This window comes from Dasypus novemcinctus, chromosome 21, assembly GCF_030445035.2.
Source record: "Dasypus novemcinctus isolate mDasNov1 chromosome 21, mDasNov1.1.hap2, whole genome shotgun sequence".
Taxonomy (NCBI): Eukaryota; Metazoa; Chordata; class Mammalia; order Cingulata; family Dasypodidae; genus Dasypus; species Dasypus novemcinctus.
The window spans coordinates 43,250,536-43,275,305 of record NC_080693.1 but is presented as its reverse complement, the minus strand read 5'-3'; the positions used below and the strand labels follow the sequence as shown (position 1 = coordinate 43,275,305).

Genomic DNA, 24,770 nt, shown 5'->3' with positions numbered 1-24,770 from the left:
TATTGCCCTTATGAGAGAGGGGGGCAAGATGGTGGCAGAGTAAGGAGTTCCAAGAGTCAGCTCATCCTACAGGGCAGTTAGTAATCACCCAGAGCTATCTAAAGCACCTATTTGGGGGGCCCAGGAAACTAGAAGAGCATCCTGCAACATCCTTGGAAGAACGGAAGAAAGAGACTGCCCATCTACAGTGAAGATTCATGAGTAGAACACTCTACACCACAAAGGTCGGTGTCCATCCCCTGCTGGCAGCACAAGCCACCTCAGGAGCTGATCCTGGGCTGGAGTTCAAGGCTACATTTCCCAAAAATAGGGGAGGAAGAGATGGTCAGGCACTGACTTCAGCTCCTGATTAATAAAATTAGCTGGCTAGAGTCTAATCCTAAGAACAGCTAAAGTTTGAACCTGTCCAAATCTAAAAGAGGCTGATAGCCTCCATTTTAACTCCACCCCCACTATGAGGGGAAGCAGGGCTGATTGAAAATCACATTGGCATTAGGGATGAGCTTCTTTCTACCCAGGTCGGATTTCAATCCTAGCCTAGGCTCCAGCAACCTGCCAGCAACCTCTGGCAGGAAGGAAGCTGGGGGGACCTGCACCGGCAACTCTGCACCAGCAACTCTGGGCAGCTGTAGTCACTTTCAGCCCACATGGACTAAATTGTTGGACACCTATGACTCCAGCCCCACCCCACCCCCACCCCCGATAGGATAGGAGGAGTGCTGTGTTTCCCTAGTCTCTCTCAGCAACTGCAAGTGCTTTTGGCCTATACAGACTGGATTGTTGGACCACCTGTGGCTCCATCCTCACCTCCAGTAGGACAGGAGAAGGGTGGCAGTGTTTCCTCAACCTCACGAGGCAACTACAGAAGCTTTTGGCCTGCATATACTAGACTTTCAGACACTCCTGTGGTTCCATCCCCCTAAAAGGACAGAAGGGACAGTGTACCCTCAGCCTCTTAGGGCAACTGCAACCACTTTCAGCTGGCATGGACTAGAGTGTTGGACACATCTCTGACTCCATCCCTGCCTCTGACAGGGGAGTTTGTAGCCAAGAGACCAGTTCTGCAGGAAATACTAAAGGGTATTTCTTTTCAGTGCTATGGCCTGAAAAGAAAAGATAGGAGAGAGGGACTTGGAAGAGAATCTAGAAATGAAGATTATATCAGTAAAAGTAACTGAAGGTGTAAAAAGAGTAATGAAAATAAAATATGCCATATAAAACCCAAAGATCAAAATGAGTGAATTAAGAACTACCTTTACAGTAATAAAATTGAATGTTGATGGAGTGAACTCCCCAATCAAAAGACACAGTCTACTGGAATGGACAAGAAAATATGAGTCATCTATATGCTGTCTACAAGAGACTCTCCTTAGACCCAAGGATACAAATAGACTGAAAGTGAAAGTTTGGAAAAAGATATTCCATGCATGCAGAAACCCCCCAAAAAAAAAAAAAAAAAAGCTGGAGTAGCTATACTTAGATCAGATGAAATAGATTTTAAAACCAATGCTGTTATTAGAGACAAGGGAGGACTTATATATTAATAAAAGGGACAATTTACTAAGAAGAAATAAAATCATAGATGTATATGCACCTAAACAGGATGCCCCAAATTACATGAGCAAACACTGGCAAAACTGAAGGGAGAAATAAATATCTATAATAGTAGTTGGAGACTTCAGTGCACCACTCTCATCGTTGGATTGAACATCTGGGCAGAGGATCAATAAAAATACAGAGAGCTTGGATAATATGAACAATGACCTAAACCTAATGCACAATACAGAACATTGCACCCCAAAACAGCAAGATATACATTCTTCTCAAGTGCTCATGGGTCTTTCTCCAGGTAAACCATATTTTGGGTCATAAAGCAGATCTCAATAAATTTAACAACATCTAAATTATACAGAGCACTTTCTCTGATAATAAAGGAATAAAACTGGAAATTAGCAACAGGAAAATTCACAAATGGAGATTAAACAACATACAACTCTTAAATAATCACTGAGTCAAAGAAGAAATTGTGAGAGAAATGAATGAATTTCTTGACAAATGAAAATCAGAACACACCGCCATGTCAGTACCTGTGGGATGCAGTGACAGCAGTGCTGAGAGGGAAATTTATAGCCCTCAATGCTTATATTAAAGAAGAAGAAAGAGCTGAAACAGTGACCTAACCACACAGCTGGAGGAACTAGAAAAAGAAGAGCAAACTATTCCCAAAGCAAGCAATAAGGAATGAAATAACAAAAATCAGAGTAGAAATAAATGAAATTGAGAACAAAAGACAATAGAATTAACAAAACCAAAAGTTGGTTCTTCCAGAAGATTAACAAAATTGACAAACCCTTAGCTAGAATGATGAAAAATAGAGAAATGCAAATAAAATCAGAAATGAAAATGGGGACGTTGCTACTGATTCCACAGAAATAAAAGAGATTATAAGAGGTTGCTATGAACAAATGTATACCAACAAACTAGACAATGTAGATGAAGTGGAAAAATTCCTAGGAACATAAAAACAACCTACACTGACCCTAGAAGAAATAGAAGACCTCAACAAACCAATCACAAGTAAACAGATTGAAATAGTCATCAAACTTCCCAAAATGAAAAACCCAGGAGCAGATACCTTCACAAGTGACTTCTATCAAGTATTCAAAGAAGTTGTAATACCAGTCTCATTCAAACTCTTTCAAAAAGTTTAAGGGGGAAAAGTGGATATGACTCAAGCAGTTGGACACCCACCTACCACATGGGAGGTTCCTGGTGCCTCCTAAAGAAGATGAGCAAGACGGCAAGCTGATGCAGTGGGCCAGCACGGCAAGCTGACACAATGAGATGACACAACAAGATGATGCAATGAAGGAGACACAAGGAGGAAACACAATGAGAGACATGGTAAGCAGGGAGCAGATGTGGTTCAAACAATTGGGCTCCTCCCTCCCACATGGGAGATCCTGGGTTCGGTTTCTGGTGCCTCCTAAAAAGAAGACAAACAGACACAGAGAGCACACAAGGAACAGACACAGAGAGCAGACAGCGAGCAGAAACAACAGGGAATGGGGAGGAATAAATGAATAAAAATCAATCTTTTTAAAAAGTTGAAGAGGAAAGAATGCTACCAAACTCATTCTATAAAGTCAATATCACCCTAGTGTCAAAGCCACATAAAAATATTACAAAAAAAAAAAAAAAAAGAAAATTACAGACCCATTTCCCTAAAAAATACAGATGCAAAAATCCTCAACAAAATACTTGCTAATCTAATCCAACAACACATTACAAGAATAATTCATCGGAAAGTAGATTTGGCTCAACTGATAGAGCATCTGCCTACTACATGGGAGGTCCAGGGTCCAAACCCAGGGCCTCCTCACCCATGTGGTGAGCTGGCCCCCGTGCAGTGCTGATGTACGCAAGGAGTACTGTCCCACACATGGGTGGCCCTCGTGTAGGGGAGCTCCACACTCAAGGAGTGTGCCCATAAGGAGAACCGCCCCTCATGAAAAAAGTGCAGCCTGCTCAGGAGTGGCATCGCACATGGAGAGCTGATACAGCAAAATGACACAACAAAAGAGACACAGATTCCTGGTGCCACTGACAAGAATACAAGCAGACACAAGAACACACAGCGAATGGACACAGAGAGCAGACAACTGGGGGGGAGGGAGGGAGAGGGAGAGAAATAAATAAATAGAATAGAATAATTCATCATGATCAAGCAAGTGGGTTTTATACCAGGCATGCAAGGGTGGTTTAACAAAAGGAAATCAATCCACATAATAAATCACAATAAATCAAAGAAGAAAAATCACGTGATCATCTTGATTGACACAGAAAAGGCATTTGACAAAATACAGCCTTTTTTCTTGATAATACTCCAGAAGATAGGAATTCAAGGAAACTTTCTCAACATGATAAAGGGCATGTATGCAAAACCCACAGTTAACATTGTACTTAATGGTGAAAGACTGAAAGCTTTCCTGTTGAACTCGGGAACAAGAGAAGGATGCCCACTGTCACCAGTGTTATCCAATATAGTGGTAGAGATTTTAGCTAGAACAATCAGTCAAGAAAAAGAAATAAAAGGGGGAAACGGACTTGGCCCAGTGGTTAGGGCGTCCATCTGCCACGTGGGAGGTCCGCGGTTCAAACCCCGGGCCTCCTTGACCCGTGTGGAGCTGGCCCGTGCGCAGTGCTGATGCACGCAGGGAGTGCCCTGCCATGCAGGGGTGTCCCCCGTGTCAGGGAGCCCCACGCGCAAGGAGTGCGCCCGTGGGGAGAGCCGCCCAGCGTGAAAGAAAGTGCAGCCCAGGAATGGCACCGCCCACACTTCCCGTGCCGCTGACAACAACAGAAGCGGACAAAGAAACAAGACGCAGCGGATAGACACACAGAACAGACAACTGGAGGAGGGGGGAGAATTAAATGGATACATGAATCTTTAAAAAAATAAATAAAAGGTGTACAAATTGGAAAGGAAGAAGTACAACTTTCACTATTTCTAGATAATACGATCCTATACCTAGAAAGTCCAGAAAAATCTACAACAAAGCTACTAGAGCTAACAAACGAGTTCAGCAGAATGACAGTATACAAGATTTGTGTACAACAATCATAGTGTTTCTACTAGTAATGAGCTATCTGAGGAGGAGGTGAGGGGAAAAATCCCGTTTACAATAGCAACGAAAAGATTCAACTATTTAGGAATAAACTTAACCAAGGATGTAAAGCTCTGTATTCAGAAAGTTACAATGCATTGCTAAAAGAAATCAAAGAAAACCTAAATAAATAGAAGAACATTCCTTGTTCATATATTGGAAGACTAAATAGCATTGAGATATCAATTCTACCCAAATTAATATACAAATTCAATGCAATCCTGATAAAAATTCCAACAGCCCTTTTAAAAGAAATGGAAAGCACGATTATCAAACTTATTCGGAAGGGTAAGGGACCCCAAATAGCCAGAAACATCTTAAAAACAAAGAATGAAGTTAGAAGACTCTAACTTCCAGATTTTAAATCATATTACCTAGCTACAGGAGTAAAAACATCTTGATACTGGGATAAGGATAAGACAGTAGAGCAGAGAACTAAATTGATGGTCCAGAAACTAACTCTCACATCTTTGGTCAAGTGATTTTTTTAACAAGGCTGTCAAGCCCACGCAACTACAGAACAGTCTATGCAACAAATGATGCTGGGAGAACTGGACATCCATATCCAAAAGAAAGAAAGAGGGCCCCTATCTCACACCTTATAGAAAAGTTAACTCAGAGTGGATCAAAGACCTAAATATAAAAGCTAGAACCATAAAACTCCTGGAAGAAAATGTAGGGAAACATCTTTAAGACCTGATAGTAGGTGGTAGATTCTTAAAATTTAACATCAAAAGCACAAGCAACATAGAAAGAAATGGATAAATGGAACCTCCTCAAACTTAAACACTTTTGTGATTCAAAGAACTTTGTCAAGAAGTTGAAAAGGCAGCTGACTCAATGGAAGAAAATATTTGAAAACCACATATCCACTAAGGGTTTGATTTCCATGCTATATAAAGAGGTCATACAACTCAACAATAGAAGAGTAAACAGCCCAATTTAAAAATGAGCAAAAGACTTAAATAGGTATTTCTCCGAAGTGGAAATACAAATGAAAAAGCACATGAAAAAGTGTGCACTATCACTAGCTATTAGGGAAATACGAATCAGAACTACAGTGAGGCAGTGGATGTGACTCAAGCAGTTAGGCTCCCATCTACCATATAGGGTCCAGGGTTCAATTCCCGGGGCCTCCTGTGAAGGCAACCTGGTCTGTGCAGTGAGCTAGCCTGAGCAAAAACTGGCCCATGTAGAATGCTGGCCCAAATGGAGTGCTGACTTGTGTGGCATATTGGCCTGCATGGAGAGCTGGCACAGCATGATGATGAAACAAAAAGAGACACAGAGGGGAAGCGGAGGTGGCTCAAGAGATAAGGCCTCTGCCTACCATATGGGAGGACCCAGGTTCGATCCCTGGGACCTCCTGGTGAAAAAGAAGAAGAGAAAGCATGCCTGCGCAGTGAGCCAGTGCGAGCGCAAGTGAGTTACGCAGCAAGATGATGACACAACAAAAGAGAGGTGAAGAGAGTCAAGGTGAAGCCTAGCAGAGACCAGGAACTAAGGTGGTGCAATTGACAGAGAACCTCTCTCCACATCAGAGGTCCCCATGATCGAATCCCTCTGAATCCTAGAGGAGAAAAATGAGAAGAGAACACAAAAGAGAAATAGATACAGAAGATCATGCAGCAAATGGACACAGCAAAAACAGCAGAGCTGGGGAGGGGAAAATAAATGTTTTTAAAAAAAAGAGAGGGAAACGGACTTGGCCCAGTGGTTAGGGCATCTGTCTACCACATGGGAGGTCCATGGTTCAAAACCCGGGCCTCTTTGACCCGTGTGGAGCTGGCCCATGCGCAGTGCTGATGCATGCAAGGAGTGCCGACCCACGCAGGGGTGTCCCCGCGTAGGGGAGCCCCACACGCAAGGAGTGCACCCCATAAGGAGAGCCGCCCAGCGCGAAAGAAAGTGCAGCCTGCCCAGGAATGGTGCCGCTCACACTTCCCATGCCGCTGACGACAACAGAAACGGACAAAGAAACAAGACGCAGCAAATAGACACAGAGAACAGACAACCGGAGGAGGGGGGGAATTAAATAAATAAATAAATCTTTAAAAAAAGAGAGAGAGAGAGAGAGTGACGTGGAGGAAAGACAATAAGAGACACAACAAACCAGGGAGCTGAGGTGGCACAAGAGATTGAGCACCTCTCTCCCACTCCGGAAGGTCCCAGAATTGGTTCCCAGTGCCGCCTAAAGAGAAGACAGGCAGACACAGAAGAACGTACAGCAAATGGACACAGAAAGCAGACAGTGAGTGCAAAACAATGGGACAGGGGGTGAGGGGTAAATAAATAAATAAAATCTTTTTTTAAAAAAACTACAATGAGATATCATCTCATACCTCATAGAATGACCATTATTTAAATTTTATTTAAAAGTAAGAGAACTAGTAATGGAGAGGATGTGGAGAAATAGGAACTCTCCTTCACTGTTGGGGGGAATGTAGAATAATGCAGCCTCTGTAGAAGACAGTTTGGTGTTTCCTCAAGAAGCTAAATATGGAACTTCCAAATGATCCAGCAATCCCTTTACTAGGAAAATATCCAGAATAACTGAAAACAGGGACGTGAACAGACATTCGCTGACCATTGTTCATGGCAGTGTTATTCACAAATGCCAAAAGATTGAAACAACTCAAGTGTCCCTCGACCAATGAATGGATAAACCAAATGTGGTAGATACATACAATGGAATGCTGTAAAAAGAAGTAAAAGTGAGACACAAATGATAACATGGATGAATCTCAAAGACATTATACAGAGTGAAATAACCCATACACAAAAGGACAGATATTTTATGAACTCACTAACATGAACTAAATACAAAGAATGAACACATTGAGTTAAAACCTAGAGTATAAGTTCCTAGGAGACAGGATGAAAGTTGAAAAGGGATACTGATGCTTAATGTATGTTGAACTTTTAGTTAGCTTGACTATAAAGGTGTGGCAATGGATAGAGTTGATAGTAACACGTAATAGTGTGTGTCACTAGCACAGCTGGTTTATAAATGGGATTGTGACTAAAAGAGGTAGTCTAGAGATATGAATATCAATTGAAAGAAAGCTAGAGAATAATCTAGGGACTCAATAACATAGTGAACCCAAAGTTGGATGAGGATTGTGGTTAATAGTAGAAATAGGGAAGCGGATTTGGCCCAACGGATCGGGCGTCTGCCTACCACATGGGAGGTCCAAGGTTCAAACCCGGGCCTCCTGACCTGTATGATGAGCTGGCCCACGGCACAGTGCTGATGCACGCAAGGAGTGCCGTATCACTTAGGGGTGTCCCCCACATAGGGGAGCCCCACGCTCAAGGAGTGCACCCCATAAGGAGAGCCGCCCAATGCGAAAAAAGTGCAGCCTGCCCAGGAATGGCGCCACACCCATGGAGAGCTGACGCAGCAAGATGACGAAACAAAAAGAGACACAGATTCCAAGTGCCGCTGACAAGAATACAGGCGGACACAGAAGAACGCACAGCAAATGGACACAAAGAGCAGACAACTGGGGAGGGGGAGGGAGAGAAATAAATAAATAAAATCTTTAAAAAAAAAATAGTACAAATATAAGAATGTTTTTCTATGAGCAAGAACAAATGTACATTACTATTACAAGGTGGTAAGAATATGGTGATGCATGGGAAAAATACAATTAATGTAACTTATGGGCTAGTTAACAGCAATATTGTAATATTTTTTTTTTAAGATTTATTTATTTTAGTTCTCTCCCCCCACCCCCACCCTAATTGTCTGTTCTCTGTCTATTTGCTGCGCGTTCTTCTTTGTCCGCTTCTGCTGTTGTCAGCAGCACAGGAATCTGTGTTTCTTTTTGTTGCATCATCTTGTGTCAGCTCTCCATGTGTGCAGTGCCATTCCTGGGCAGGCTGCACTATCCTTCGTGCTGGGCGGCTCTCCTTATGGGGCACACTCCTTGCGCATGGGGCTCCCCTATGTGGCATGGCACTCCTTGCGTGCATCAGCACTGTGGGTGGGCCAGCTCCACACAGGTGAAGGAGGCCCGGTGTTTGAACCGCAGACACCCTAACCACTGGGCCAAGTCCGCTTCCCAATATTGTAATATTCTTGCATCAATGTCAAAGAAGGTACTGTGTTAATAATGGGGGGGTTGGAAAATATGCCAAATGTACACTATAGATCATAGTTAGTGGTAATATTCTGATGGTATTCTTTCATAGTCTGTAGCAAATGTTCTACAATAATGTAAGGTGTTGGTGGAGAGGTGCTGTATGAGAATTTGCACATTGTGCATGATTGTTTTATAAGTTCACAACTTCCCTAACAAATTATATATATATGTAAAAAGATATAATGATTCCAAGGGGGAAATGTTAGATTGTATATGTGATGACAAATTTTAAAAAAGAAAAGATTATTGCCTTTGTGTTATATGATTTTTATTCCAGGAATTTCCCTTATAGAAATTTGTCCTAGGGAAATAAACTGTAATTTGATTTTTTTTTTTTTATTTTTAAATGCTACTTAGGGTAAAGACAAGAACATCTGCCAATATTTGACAGTGGTAGCCTCTGTATTAAGAACATAAAGGTTTCCTTGCTTTTTTTACCTTTTTCTCTACTTTCCAAATTTTCTGCTTGTATATGTTTTATTTGGTAAGCAGGCAGATAAACATAGAGGGGCGATTGATCTTGTTCTTCATATTTATCCCCTGTTTGAACCTCACATTTCTCAATAGAAAATTGAATTAAATGACTTCTCAGATCTCCCTTTTTTTTAATCATTTTATAATGTGTGAAAGATATCATTTCATTCCCTATGTTTTGTGTTAAGAATGAGCTGTTACAGAAGCAGACGTGGCTCAACTGACAGAGTGTCCACCTACCATATGGAGGGTCCAGGGTTCAATCCCCAGGGCCTCCTGACTCATGTAGTAAACTGGCCCACGCACAGTGCTGCCGTGCGCGAAGAGTGCCATACCACGTGGGGCGCCCCTGCATAGGGGTGCTCCACGCACAAGGAGTGCACCCTGCAAGGAGAGCTGCCCTGCGTGAAGAAAGTGCAGCCCACCCAGGAATGGCGCCACACACACGGAGCACTAATGCAGCAAGATGATGCAACAAAAAGAGACACAGATTCCCAGTGCCGCCTGATTAAGCAAGCGAATGGACAGAGAGAGCAGACAACAGGGAAGGGAAGAGAAATAAAATAAATCTTAAAAAAAAAAAAAAAGAATGAGCTGTAAAGCAACTTGGAAGAAAAAGGAAAAGGATGCCTGTAACTAATTTAGACTATTTGAACTATAGTGTAGAGAATCTGGGGATGAATCCCAAGAAGTAAAGAGAATCTTTTTCATGTAGGGAAATTTTATTGATAAGTAGCAATTATTGGCAGCCCACAAGTTTGTTTATCAGTCTTCTTGTCTCCATTTAGCTCTTTAGCCTGTGTTCCCCAGAAAACATAGTCAATAAAAATCACATTCTTTACCAAGATACTGTAATTTGTGGTTTGCCATAAAGCATGCCTGGTAAAGATAATAGAGATAATGTTTAACTGGCTTTGAGAAAAAGAAACACCTATTTGATACACCTCTTTTAAGAGTAGCTACTCATTCTAACAGCTGTGATATATATTAGGTTGGTACAAAAGGACTTGAGGTTTTGGACTGTGAATTTTAAATCATTATAACCAGGCTCAAACACATCTTTATTAATCAAAATAGGAACCATTACAATCAACACATTTTTACCAATGAGAAGTAAGTTTGTTTATTCCTGTAGCATAAAAATCTGTGCTTTGGGATTCAACAAACTCTTGGAAAGTATTTTCTGCATCCTGCTGATTATGGAAGTGTTTTCCCTGCAAAAAGTTGTCGAGATACTTGAAGAAGGGGTAGTCGGTTGGTGAGAGGTCAGGGGAAAATGGCAGATGAGGCAAAACTTTGTAGCCCAATTTGTTCAACTTTTGAAGCATTGGTTGTGTGATGTGTGCTGGGGCATTGTCGTGGAGAAGAACTGGGCCCTTCCTGTTGACCAATGCCAGCAGCAGGCGTTGCAGTTTTCAGTGCATCTCATCCATTTGCTGAGCATACTTCTCAGATGTAATGGTTCCGCCAGAATTCAGAAAGCTGCAGTGGCTCAGACCGGCAGCAGACCACCAAATAGTGACCATGACCTTTTTTGGTTTAAGTTTGGCTTTGGGAAGTGCTTTGGAGCTTCTCGGTCCAGCCACTAAGCTGGTCATCACCAGTTGTCATATAAAATCCACTTTTTATCACACATCACAATCTGATCAAGAAATGGTTCGTTGTTTAGAATAAGAGAAGATGACACTTCAGAACAATGAGTTTTTAAATTTTCAGTAAGCTCATGAGGCATTCACTTACTGAGCTTTTTCACCTCTCTAATTTGCTTCAAATGCCGAATGACCGTAGAATGGTCGATGTCGAGTTCTTTGGCAACTTCACGTGTTGTAGGAGGATCAGCTTCGATGATTGCTCTCATTTGTTCACGGCTCCTCATCTTCAAGAGTCTTCTTTTTATCTTTTTTTTTTTCAAGATTTATTTTCCTCACCCCTCCCCCCCCATTGTCTGCTCTCTCATGTCCATTCACTGTGTGTTATTCTGTGTCCACTTATATTTTCATCATGCAGCACCGGGGATCTGTGTCTCTTTTTGTTGCGTCATCTAACTGCGTCAGCTCTCCATGTGTACAGCACCACTCCTGCGTGGGCTGCAATTTTCACGTGGAGTGGCTCGCCTTACATGGGGGGGCACTCCTTGCATGGGGGCACCCCTATGTGGGGGCATCCCTATGTGGGCAGCACTCCTTGTGCACAGCAGCACTGCACGTGGGCCTGCTCACCACACGGGCCAGGAGACCCTGGGTACTGAACCCTGGACCTCATATATGGTAGGTGGATGCTCTATCAGCTGAGCCACATCCTCTTCCCTTCAGGGCTCTTCTTGAACCACCACTGCACTGTACATTCATTAGTAGTTCCTGGGACAAATGCGTTGTTGATGTTGTGAGTTGTCTCCACTGCTTTACGACCCATTTTGAACTCAAATAAGAAAATCACTCGAATTTGCTTTTTGTCTAACATTTCCCTAGTCTGAAATAAATATAAAATAAACAACAAGTAATAAGTCATTAGCAAAGAAATATAAAGCGAGAAATGCACATTAAATTGATGTGTAATATAACCACATTTATTTAAGAATGTATGCCAATATCAAATGGCAAATTTCAACAATGCAAAACTGCAGTTACTTTTGCACCAACATAATAGCATGTTTCCTTTTGAACCATGTCAGTTTTTCTCTTGGGTGACCAGCTCAAAAGATAAGGAAAGTGAGTATCTTGTGATTAAAGAAATTGTGCTCAGAAAAGAAGTAACAGTCAGTGACCCAAGGTCAAGCCAGGTTTCCTTTGCTAAGAACAGGAAAAAAATAATTTTCCTCTAAATTCCCCTTTTTAAAATGAGTTATTTAGAACAGATGATGATACAATGTTAAAACCTTAATTGCATGATCGACCCCAACTTGATAGTTTATAAAGGCTTTTGACAATCTTTTACTCATGAAGAGGGAAAGTCTCACCGAAAATGCCTATTCCATACTGATTGTCCTGAGCTGTGCCAGTTTGTAATCTAAATAGGTCAGAGTTTCCATCTTGCTGTTCAGGAAGAGAACATGAGGGCAGTTGCCTCAGGTAAATAGAACTAGTTCATTTCTAGAAGAGAGGAGTAACAAAGACTGGGGTAAAGGACATTTTGGATTTGTAGTCTAGGCACCACGCTGGGATACAAATATCGCTGTGTGAAGTCTCATGGTAGCATTCATAGTCCTAATATTATGCCTCACCTACCTTTCCACACATCATAGGGACAGAAATAAAGGGTCCCAACTCCTGTCATTCTTGATTGCTAGAGAAGTGGTGGACCAGGAATGGAGGTGGGAAAAGTTATTTTCTGTTGCATTCTAGGTCCCTCCTTTTCTCCTTTCTCCCCACCCCACCTCCCAATATACCTACACCCCTTTGTTCTCCCTTCTTTCTTTTACTTAGCTCTAACATTGTCCCAAAACATGCTGGTTAACAGGACCCCAAATGTTTGGGTAAATATTAGGGACCTCGTCCATAAATGCAGCTTGCTCTCTATGAGCTTGATGTTCTTTATATTACCATTTCAGATAATAAGGCCCCATGGGGTAAGAGACAGATAATGATACCCTGATAACTGTATTACATGGTTTAAGTATACACATGAGTAGTATCCTGCGGGATTTAATGCTCTAGTGTGTTGTCTTCTCATGGTAAGCTTTTCTGTACCTTTGTTTTTTTAATCTGTGTATTAGCCAAAGCAGTGCTGATGCAAAATACCAGAAATTGGTTGGTTTTTATAAAGGGTATTTATTTGAGGTAGTAGCTTACAGATACCAGGCCATAAAGCATAAGTTACTTCTCTCACCAAAGTCTATTTGGAGCAAGATGGCTGCCGACGTCTGCGAGGGTTCAGGCTTCCTGGGTTCCTACGTTCCTGGGGTTTGCTTTTCTCTGGGTTCAAGATTCCTTTCTTCCTGGGGCTGGCTTCTCTTTCCTCTGCATGCTGACTTCCCAGGGCTCCAGCTTAAGTCTTCAGCATCAAACTCCAACCTCAGAAGCCCTCAACTCTTTTTTGCCATGCCTTTTATCTGTGAGTTCCCACCCAGATTCAATTCCCTAATCATAACTCAGTCATGCCCAGGTACAGATCAGATTACAAACATAATCCAATATTTCTTTTTGGAATTCATCAATAATATCAAATTGCTGCAATCTATATCTGTCATCTCTGTTTTGGTGATATTATTTCTCCTATCCTCTATAAAGTCTTCAGCATACTATTAATGCTCTTTTTGGTTAAAAAAAATAAATGATCTACTCTCCCCTGGGCAGCTCACATGTAAGCTGCTTTAGGATTTCAAAATTGTGAAATAAACAGGTAATTTCTTGTTTGTTTTTGTTGGTTTTTTGTTTTTGTTATTTTGAAGCATTCAGAAAATTTTCAAGAAAGCTGTCATATCAAATTTTATCTGGGATGTTATTGATGTGCTATTTCTTAATATGCCGGCCTGAATATGCTCAAATACTCAAGTTTGAATTGTGATTTTTTTCCTCATGTAGAATAAGATGAGAGTAAGTCATCAAAAGGATGATGCACATAACTAGGTAATGCCCTCCACTCCCACTTCTCTTGTTCCTGCTGCCTGCAGGTTATGGATGAGCACGAGAGTGTGGAGCAGAGCCGGCGAGCACAAGCTGAACCCATCAACCTGGACAGTTGTCTCCGTGCTTTTACCAGTGAGGAGGAGCTGGGAGAAAATGAGATGTACTATTGCTCCAAATGTAAGACCCACTGCTTGGCAACCAAGAAACTGGATCTCTGGAGGCTTCCCCCCATCCTGGTATGTTACAGCATGACCTCTGAGAGAGTGAGAATCTGGCATAAAGGAAAGAAGCCAACGAACAAACAGAGGTTTTTGAGTGTTTTTTGCGAGTAAAACTCTCCCTTGAAGCAGTGTTTAAAACACTTTTTCTGTGCAAGATTTTTATGCTGGGCACAGAAATTAATTGTTCTACAAATAATTGGTAGTTACTGTTCCTAAAGAGCTTACAGAGTCTAGAAGGAGAGATCATGTAGAACAGTAACTGCAATTCAAGGCAGTGTGTGAGAAGTGCCACAAATGGTATTGCCTGGTGAAGCTGAACTTCCAGAGAGGGTGAATGCACTTATGGCTTTATGCATAGAGGAAGCTTTAGGCTAGACCTTTAGTGGATGATAAAGAGCAACTGAACCTGGACTTAATCACATGGACACGGGCACATTGCTGTGCAAAATGTATGTGCATATGCATACAAATGCACTGGAGCTTATGTGTACTCTTGGAATTCATTTACTTCTACCTTCTCCTTTCAGAGATTAGGAGGCTCTCCTGTTGCTTGTCAGGAGAGCCTAGGTTGACATATCTTGCTATTCTTAGCGGCCCCAGTGCTAAATTTGGAGCTGCTCCCAAGCTGTTCTGGCCTTTCACTTTATTTCACTTCTGCTGTTCAACTCTCCTGTTTTCCTCCTCCCTCTTCTTCCTTACCAGGTATTAGCTACATTCATGACCCAGTGCAAAATATTCATTCATGTCTTCATTCTATGAATACCTTGCTAGAAGAAAAACTGTAAATGTAGGGTTTTTTCCTTCCTTAGCTTCCCAGGGAATTTTGTGAAACTCATATGTGTGAATTCTGCCTTCAGATCACTTCTCTATAACCTGAGTATTACATACCTGAAATAGAAAATCTTATAACTTCGTTTAGTTAGATTTTTTAGAAAACTTTTTCCTTAATGGTAGAAGAGTCATATCAAATGTAACTTTAAGTTTCGGGTATATTTTAACCAGACTGTATGTGTATTTTCTTATTCATGTCTTCATCCTATTACTCTGTGAGACTGTGAATTTAGATTTTTCCTTCCTTCCTTCCTTAAACCAGAACAACTTCCCAGAGAAGGATGCATAAGAAATTAGTAACATTGATCAGCTAGCTCCAGGGATGAGAACTGGTGGAGAGGGAGGAAGAAAACATGTGGGTGGGGCAGGGAGGGAGAGAGGGGGAGTTTGTGTTTTTCATGGGGGTATAATTAACGTACAATTTGATGCAAAGATTTTTTTTTTAGGAACTTGTTTTTGTTTTTATTATTTTTGTCCCCCAGCCCCAAGATGGCTCCCTTGTCCGTCTGCTTATTGTCTGCTTGTCTTCTTTAAGAGGCACCAGGAACCAAACCCAGGACCTCTCATGTGGGAGGCGAGTGCCCAACTGCTTGAGCCACTTGGGCTCCCTGCTGGTTGTAGTGTCTGCTCATTGCAGCTGTTGTGACATCTGCTTGTTCTGACATCTGCTCATTGCAGTGTCTTCTTTAGGAGGCACTGGGAACCGAACCCATGTGGGAGGCAAACACCCAATTGCTTGAGCCACATCTGCTCCCAGATGCATAGATTTTAAATGTTCAGTTTGATGAGTTTTGATAATTGTATATGTCCATGTAATCATCACTCAAAACATGCCATGGATTAAAGTCATTTATATAAACCATGTTTTCGAGGCCTTTAAAAAATAATAAAGAATACGTATATTCTTAATATATTTGTATATATCAAACCTGTTTTTTAATAAGTTTTGAATCTTCAGAACCCTTTAACCACAGGTGCTTTCTTCTTTTTCTTCTCCAGATTATTCACCTTAAACGATTTCAATTTGTGAATGGCCGATGGATAAAATCACAGAAAATTGTTAAATTTCCTCGTGAAAGTTTTGACCCTAGTGCTTTTTTGGTCCCAAGAGACCCAACTGTCTGTCAGCAGAAACCACTCACACCCCAGGGAGATGACCTCTCTTTGTCAAGGGTTCCAGCAGGAGAGGTGAAGAAAGTGGATAACCAGAACTCTGCTGGGGAAGACGAAGTGCTCTTGAGCAAGAGTCCGTCCTCGCTCAGTGCAAATATTATCAATAGCCCAAAAGGTGAGGAGGCCTGAGGGGACCTGATGGATCTCAGACATCACCCTGAGGGGGCTTTCCTGAGACTCATGTAGGTTATACTGGTAGGGTAAAAGGAACCTACCTGGAATCAGACCTATCTGGACTTGAAATATGTGACTTTTAGCAAAAGATACAGGCTCCCTAAATCTATCTTCTCATCTGTAAAATAGAGATAATATGAAGTTCACAGAGTGTGATGTATCAAGTGTGAAACCCTTTACATAGGGCCTGATATATGGTAAACGTGAATGGTAGTTGTCATCCTTGTTCACTTACTATAATAAAGTGTAGTCCAGGTACCCTTGGGGGGTCTTTGAGACCCTTTTAAGGGGTCTAGAGGATCAAAATTGTAAGTGTACAGTAGTTAGAGACCATATGACATGATGATGTCATCACTTTGACAATGAATTGTGTGCTTGTATATTCTTGTGTTTTAAAAATTCCTCAGTTTTAGTTTCTATAATATGGTAAATATTGATAAATATAACTGATATACACAAAGAACAATTTTAAGGATGTAAAAAGGAGTAGAGGACTGTGACCAAAAAGAATCTCTGCCTTAGAGGATTGTTGTGAGAGACAGAGATAATATATAGAGTTCCTAGTACCCATGTCTAGAAATAATAAATGCTTAAATGGTGATCATATTTTTTTTTAAGATTTATTTATTTTATTTATTTCTCTCCCCTTCCCCCCTCCCCCCGCACTTGTCTATTCGCTGTGTCTATCTGCTGCGTGTTCTTCTTTGTCCGCTTCTGTTGTTGTCAGCGGCACGGGAATCTGTGTTTCTTTTTGTTGCGTCATCTTGCTGCATCAGCTCTCCGTGTGTGCGGCACCATTCCTGGGCAGGCTGCACTTTCTTTCGTGCTGGGCGGCTCTCCTTAAGGGGCGCACTCCTTGCGCGTGGGGCTCCCTTATGCGGGGGGCACCCCTGTGTGGCAGGGCATTCCTTGCGTGCATTAGCACTGCGCATGGGCCAGCTCCACACGGGTCAAGGAGGCCTGGGGTTAGAACCACGGGTAGACAGATGCCCAAACCACTGGGCCAAGTCCACTTCCCAATATTTTTTGTCTAATATTTTGAAGTCTTTAAAAAATAATGGAGTATGTATTTATAAAATTCCTTAGTCTAATAGTAATAAATCGTCCTCTGTTTTCTAAGTCTTTGCTACTTTACAGTTTCAGGACATTGCTGTCTATATGGGCTTGGCATTAAAGAAGACAAAAGTGTGATTTGTTGCCTACATAATAGGAAATAAAGAGCATCCGTTCTGTGCTCCCCCATCTTTACCTTTATTTGTGTACTTGTGATGCTAGCTTCAAAGTAGCATTTGGGGACTGACCTGTGGCATTTGAATTTATGAATCTTTACTTCTCTCTCTTTCACAGGTTCACCTTCTTCATCAAGAAAAAGTGGAACCAGCTGTCCTTCTAGCAAAAACAGCAGTCCTAACAGCAGTCCACGGACTTTGGGGAGGAGCAAAGGGAGGCTCCGGTTGCCCCAGATTGGCAGCAAAAACAAACTGTCAAGTAGCAAGGAGAGCTTGGATGCCAGCAAAGAGAATGGTACTGGCCAGGTTTGTGAGCTGGCTGATGCCTTGAGCCGAGGGCTTATGCTTGGCAGCAGCCATCCTGAACTGGTCACCCCTCAGGACCATGAGGTAGCTTTGGCCAATGGATTCCTTTATGAGCATGAGGCATGTGGCAATGGCTACACCAATGGTCAGCTTGAAAACCACAGTGAGGAAGACAGCACTGATGACCAAAGAGAAGATATTCGTGTTAAGCCTATTTATAATCTATATGCAATTTCGGTAAGTGGTTTGTTTGATGGTTTCAAAGTGTTGTATGCATTTTTTAGTCATTTGTCCATTTGTACTCATTCATTCATTTATTCATTCAACAAGCATTTATTCAGGGCCTGCTTATTTGCTAGGCACAGAGCTTGGTTGATAGACAAAGTTAAGAGTAGATATTGGGAAGCAGATGTGGCTCAACTGATTGGTCTCCCATCTACCATATGGGAGGCCCTGGGTTCACGTCCCAGGGCCTCCTTGTGAATGCAAGCTGTCCCACGCCCATGGAGAACTGGCACAGCAAGATGACGCAACAAAGGGAAACAAGCAGACACAGAAGAACATGCCTTGAATGGAGACAGATAGCAGACAGCAAGCAAGCCACGGTGGCGGGGGGGCGGGTTTAAATAAATTAAAAATCTTGAAAAAAAAAAGAGTAGATATCTTCATCTTCTGGATCTTCATCTTCTGGATAGACTTCTGGAAGCTCACAGTGTGATGGGGGAGATGGTCATGAAATCAGATGAAGTTCATCATGATGAGAGCCATGATGGGGAAAATACAAGGCACAGTGAGGAGTCACAAAAGTGCTAAGCTAAATCAGGAGGGATGCAAAAGGAATGAACTTTGGAGCTCGGTTTTGAAGGATTAGTAGGAGTTAACCAGCTGAAGGAGGAACGGGGAAGGGAATATGGGCCCAGACATAAGGAACAGCATGTACAGAATCAAGGAGACACAAAAAGACATAACTATTTCAAGGGAAGACCAGAGATTCATTGTAACTGGAGTCACAGGCACAAATCATTCATATTTGTGTGTTTTAAGATACTTTTGCTTTCTAAAAAATAATTACACTAATAGTTGTTAGAGAGGGTGCAGAAAAATAGGAACACTTATTCATTGCTGGTGGCAATGTAAAATGGTGCAGCCACTATGGAAGACAGTTTGACAGTTCCTCAGAAAGCTGAGGATAGAACTACCATATGACTGGCAATCCCATTTCTAGGTATATACCCAAAAGAATTGAAAGCAGGGACTCAGATATTTGTACACCAGTGTTCACAGCATTATTCACAGTTGCTAAAAGGTGGAAGCAGCCCAGGTGTCCATCAAACAATGAATGGATAAATAAAATGTGGTATATACATAGAGTGGAATATTATTGGGCCATGAAAGAAAGAAGTTCTGATACAGTGACAACATGGATGAACCTTGAAGACATCATGTTGAGTGAAATAAGCCAGACACAAAAGGATAAATATTGTATGTTTTCACTGATTTGAAACAATTAAACTCATAGAGTCAGAATCTAGTATATGGGTGTGGCAGTTTGATATTGTTTATGAATTCCAAAAAGAGATATTGATTTTGTTTGTAAACTGGTTGGTTCCTCTGGATGTGGTACCCTTTGATTGTATTAAATTCAAAGTTTATGTTTACCTGATTAAGCCTAGGGCTTTGATTTGGCCACATCAGTAGGATATTAAGTCCCCGTTCCCTTGGTGCACTCACACAGAAAAAGACATGGCAGAGGCCCCAGGAAGCCAGATGAGCCTGATAGTTTACAGCGGCCCTTGTTAAGAGACCAGTGCAGCTGAGCCCAGAAAGATACGAGCCTCAGGGAGAGAAATGAGCCTTATTCCAACCTACAGCTTAGATCAGAAGAAATTGGTACCATGGAGTCTTCAGGGGAAGAAGAAAGGCTGAACCCTTGCAGACATCACCTGCCATCTTGCTTCAGCACATGGCCAATGACTTTGGGTGAGAAAGTACTTCTTTTGGTACCTTGAGGTGGACGCTTCAGGACCTTGTGACTGTTAGTTTCTACCCCAAATAAATACCCTTTATAAAAGCCAACAGAGGGGAAGCGGACTTGGCCCAGTGGTTAGGGCGTCCGTCTACCACATGGGAGGTCCGCGGTTCAAACCCCTGGCCTCCTTGACCCATGTGGAGCTGGCCCACACACAGTGCTGATGCGCGCAAGGAGTGCCCTGCCATGCAGGTGTGTCCCCCGTGTAGGGGAGCCCCATGCATAAGGAGAGCCGCCCAGCACGAAAGAAAGTGCAGCCTGCCCAGGAATGGTGCCGCACACACGGAGAGCTGACGCAGCAAGATGACTCAGCAAAAAGAGACACAGATTCCTGTGCCGCTGACAACAACAGAAGCGGACAAAGAAGAAGATGCAGCAAATAGACACAGAGAACAGACAACCGGGGTGGGGGAGGGGGGAAGGGGAGAGAAATAAATAAGTAAATCTTTTAAAAACAAAGCAGTTAACCATAAATCATACCATGGACTATAGTTAAAAGTACAATGATAAAAGTGTGCTGTCATCAGTTGTATAATAACATATTCCACATCATTGCAAGGTGTTGGGATGGGGTGGTATATAGGAATCCTGTATTTTACTCATTGATTGTTCTGTAAACCCACAACTGCTGTAATGGGAAAAAATTTCAATAATAATTACAACTATAAAATAATTGTTTACCCACAAAAGATTTGGAGATTATGACTTGAATTTTGTTTTTGTTTTTGTTTTTGGAGAAAGGTAGATGGTTCTAAAGCATTTTTCTTAACCACGCACATGATCTATGAGCCTACTACTGTGCCCAGATTATAGTAGCTGTTAACTACTAATATACTTCAACTATATTCTCTCTTACAGTGCCATTCAGGAATTCTGGGCGGGGGCCATTATGTCACTTATGCCAAAAACCCAAACAGCAAGTGGTACTGTTACAATGACAGCAGCTGTAAGGTAAATATTCCCATTCATTGAATGAAACTTAGAAACAGAAATGTCAGCAGACCTGGGGGGCCATTTGTTGAAATAATGAACTTTCTCCTAAATGGGAAGAAATAGATGCTTCTGTTAGGATCAGTATATAGGTGCCTTCATATTAAGCAAACAAAAGTGATGAGTGGGGCATGAAAATATGTAAAAAAAAAAACATTTAAAGGAAAGGTAAATATTAGTTAATGAGAAAATTTGCTGTCTTTTGAGCTATTAGAATTTGATGTTTGGTGGCTTGTGTTTATCATTCCTTTCACTTGTCTGTGGTCAAAATATTTTCCCTAAAACAAACATTGAAAATAACTGGTCTCATTTTAGCGACAGTTGTAATACTGCCAAAATAATAAAGTGATGGGAAGTTGGCAGGTTTAGCATCTCCAAAAAGGTTGGTCCTCCCTCCCTTGCAAGGATTAAGAGCTAGTATTTGATGGGGTTTTTTTGTTGAAGTCTTTTCTCTCCCCTTTAGGAACTTCACCCTGATGAAATTGACACCGACTCTGCCTACATTCTTTTCTATGAGCAGCAGGGGATAGACTATGCACAATTTCTGCCAAAGATCGATGGCAAAAAGATGGCAGACACAAGCAGCATGGATGAAGACTTTGAATCCGATTACAAAAAGTACTGTGTGTTACAGTAAAGCTTCCACTCTGGCTGCTAGACAGACAGGTAGTGAGGGAGGTGACTCCCTATAGGTGACATTTGGCAAAAGTGTTGCTGAAAGGCAAGCTAAATGTTGTTATTTTATCCTCTGATGCTGAAGCACAAAATAAAAATCCTAATTAAAATAGAAGTTAACATAATAATAATTTTGTTTTGAAGTAGTTCAAACAGGCTCTCTGGCAGAGAACTTTCAGGCAGAGCCCACCATTAGCCTGTAAACAAAAGGGTTTGGCACCAGCCACTGGGGACCAAATATGAACCAAATTATACTTGTCCAGATATGAACAAACATGTAGTGAATACAGAGTTTACCAACAATAACAAAATACTAAGGATTTCCTTGGAGTCAAAAACAAAAATTTTAAAATTATAATGTTGTCTGGGGATGACATGATATGCTACCTCCTTTTTCCTAAAGAATTATTCCATTATATTAACAAGTTGGGAAAGCAAGATCATGAAGGTTTGCAAATGATTCTTATGGCATGGACACAGATTTTTAGATTTATTTTTTAAACCATTTCCCACTCTTTCTACGTCTTTCTTGCTTTTGTTGTTTTTGTATTTAAGATAAAACCATTCTTTGGTGACAAAGATGTATAGTGGTCAGTCTGAAAGGGAGAACCTTCTAAGAGCTCTGTGCCTTCTACCCAGGGCCTTGACTAGAAGACCCTGTAGAAAGAAAGAACATCCGGGGAAATCCAACTAAAATGGTCCTCCAGATAGAAGCATCTTGCTTTGAAGGATACTTCGAGTATTCTCAAATATGTATCCCTGACTGCTGAGTGTGGTGCGGTAGTTGCCAGTTGTTATTTGTGTCATCTTCATATGTACATGTTGCACAAAGAGCTTCTGGGAAGAAAAGCAGCATCAAAGCTACCTGGTGTTTCACAGTCTTCGTTTTTTGTTTGCTTGTTTATTTTGCACTTTCAAAGAAAGAATACATGCAAATTAACTTTTTAAAAACATGTTTGTATTTGATGGCTCTAAGGGCTATAAATTAACTTGTATTAAATTTAAAAAGAAAACACATCCCAAACATTGAGAGTTCTGGAATATTTTTAGAAAAATTGGTGGTTTTAGGAAGTAAACTTTAGATTTGTTTTGTTTTTATGTCCTCTTTTTTAATGTCCCCCCCCCTTTTTTTTTTTTACTTTGGTATTTGTCTTTTTTTAATAATTATTTTATAGTAGCAGTAATCAAAAGTTAGATTTCTTTGCTTACTTTATAACTGATTATTCAAGACTGGAACAAAGATATAAATGTTATTTATTTCAGATAGCATTTTTTAAAATTTCCTGTATTTAAATATAATTTGAAATAATTGTTTCTTTGTTTTTTGTTTGTTTTTTTAATATAGTTGTACCCTGGAAGTTGATTCTCATTAATTGCCAGATTCCATTAGCCTTCCTTCCTCATAAGTAGTAGGTACCAATGTAATTAAGCATCTGTGTTCTGATATCTGAGGCCAGTTACTATCCAGTTCTTCTCAGAGCATTTGGGAAGGTTGTCTTAAATGGCTACCCAATTCAAAATCCTTTTGGGAAGATGACTATCATTACAAGTAGGAAGGAGTGGCCTAAATAGTATACTGTGATGAAGTCAGACAAAATGCAGACTTCATAGTTTCAGGATTTTCAGTATATAAAATCTGCCCATTCCTCCTTGGACAAGTTCCATGAAAAAGTGAAGATTTTAAATTATTTCCTTACAAATGTTTTATTTAAGCAGGTAGCACAATCTACTAATGTTGTTTGATCTGTGTTTGTTATATTGGTTGTAATTAATTTTTGTATTTCATGAATTAGCAGAAAATTTATTTAACTATTAACTACATTCACCTTGTAAATTACTGTATAAAACTTGTTGACAATGCACTGACTTTAGAAAGATGTTAATGTACATAGAGTGTAAATAAAATAGTGATGTACTGAAATATGAACTGTATAAAAAAGCATTAGTAATTGTATATGGAGTGTATCTGTTTATCTGTAACTATTATCCAAACAAATTAAATACTGTGGATGCATTTGTGTGCTGTTTTCTCTCCCTTTACAAGTAAACACAAAAAGTCTAATTCTTCAGCCTTTCTCTCTGTTAACCTGTTTTAATTCTCCTACTTGAATAATGCCTATCTGACTTTTAGAGTTAATACTCCATTTCTGAGGGACTAGAAACTATGTATGGAATAGAACAAGATACCTACAGGACCAGGTGATTTGGGGTAAATCTGTTTAGCTCACAGCCCTGTTAGGAAGGTATTTGTAAGGCACTGAAGGAGGGAAACATGTAGAGAGCAGATGGTAGAGTGGAATTGGGAGTGAGGGTATCCCAACAATAATTTTCCCGCAGATTGGGAGATAAGTTAAGAAAAGGGAAGGTTTTTCATTTGTATAATGCCTTGAAATGACCCTGGGTTTCTAGAGGTTGCTGAGAAACCAGGGATGTCCTGTTCTTTCTAGGTCTGCAAGGAGTTAGTGGGTATATTAGAGCTGTGGGTTCTTCACCCTCTGCCCCTGTTTGTTTACCTATAAAATTAGAATACTTACTTCTCAGGCTTATAAGTAAATAAATGATGGATGCAATTCTCCTCCTTGCAGTTGTAGGCACTTTCAGTTCCTTGGTGTGGTGATTGACCATCTTCACCTCCCTGTTAAATGGCCGGGGTAAGTCGAATGAACCAGAGGGTAGGAGTTGCAAGTCTGCTGAGACTCAGGGCCTGGCTGTCACATGGACAATCCAGAGATTCAGGTCTCCTAAGAATATACACCAACCCCAGCACCAACCACAGGTCTGGTAAAGTAACAGAAGAGGCATGTGTAGAAAGGTCACATCTGAGTCCAACTCCATCACACTTAGGAATACAAACTGCAAATTAGGGCCAACTGTCATGGCACTGAACTCCAGAGCCATCTGCCATGACCGTAGAACTTGTGGGTCCCTGTAGGCCTCATGAGAACCAGTACCTGGGCTTGTATCTACTTGGGCTGTCTCTGGGACTCTGCTGAGGAATGCGTAAGCGCAATCCCTCTGATTACCTCCTGGCTCTTTTTTGGAGACTCATAGCTATATAAACTCATTTGTCCTTTCCATTTTCCCCTTTTATTCAAGGTCAAAAAGCAAGTTTTAACACCTGATATTACATGTAGGCTGAGATATTCTGCTGGTCTGAGTTGACACTTTTATTCAAGGTCTTTTTCTGATTACATCATCGGCTGGTGCTTGGTAGTAATCCTTCGACACTAGGAAGGCTCATCCCCGGGAGTCATGTCCCACACTGAGAAGGTAATCGCATTTACATAC

At 41.1% G+C, this 24,770-nt stretch overlaps 1 protein-coding gene across 1 annotated transcript in view; it reads left to right on the top strand.

Annotated features, from left to right (window-relative positions):
* Positions 1-23,496, top strand: part of USP32 (ubiquitin specific peptidase 32) — a 274,526-nt gene extending 251,030 nt beyond the window's left edge. Inside the window, exons 30-34 of the mRNA XM_004462051.2 lie at positions 13,899-14,090; positions 15,906-16,194; positions 17,601-18,025; positions 20,676-20,768; positions 21,271-23,496. Of these exons, the coding sequence (XP_004462108.2) occupies positions 13,899-14,090; positions 15,906-16,194; positions 17,601-18,025; positions 20,676-20,768; positions 21,271-21,444 (1,173 nt within the window). The 3' untranslated portion in view covers positions 21,445-23,496. The remainder of the gene's footprint in view (positions 1-13,898; positions 14,091-15,905; positions 16,195-17,600; positions 18,026-20,675; positions 20,769-21,270) is intronic.
* The last annotated feature ends 1,274 nt before the right edge of the window (positions 23,497-24,770 follow it).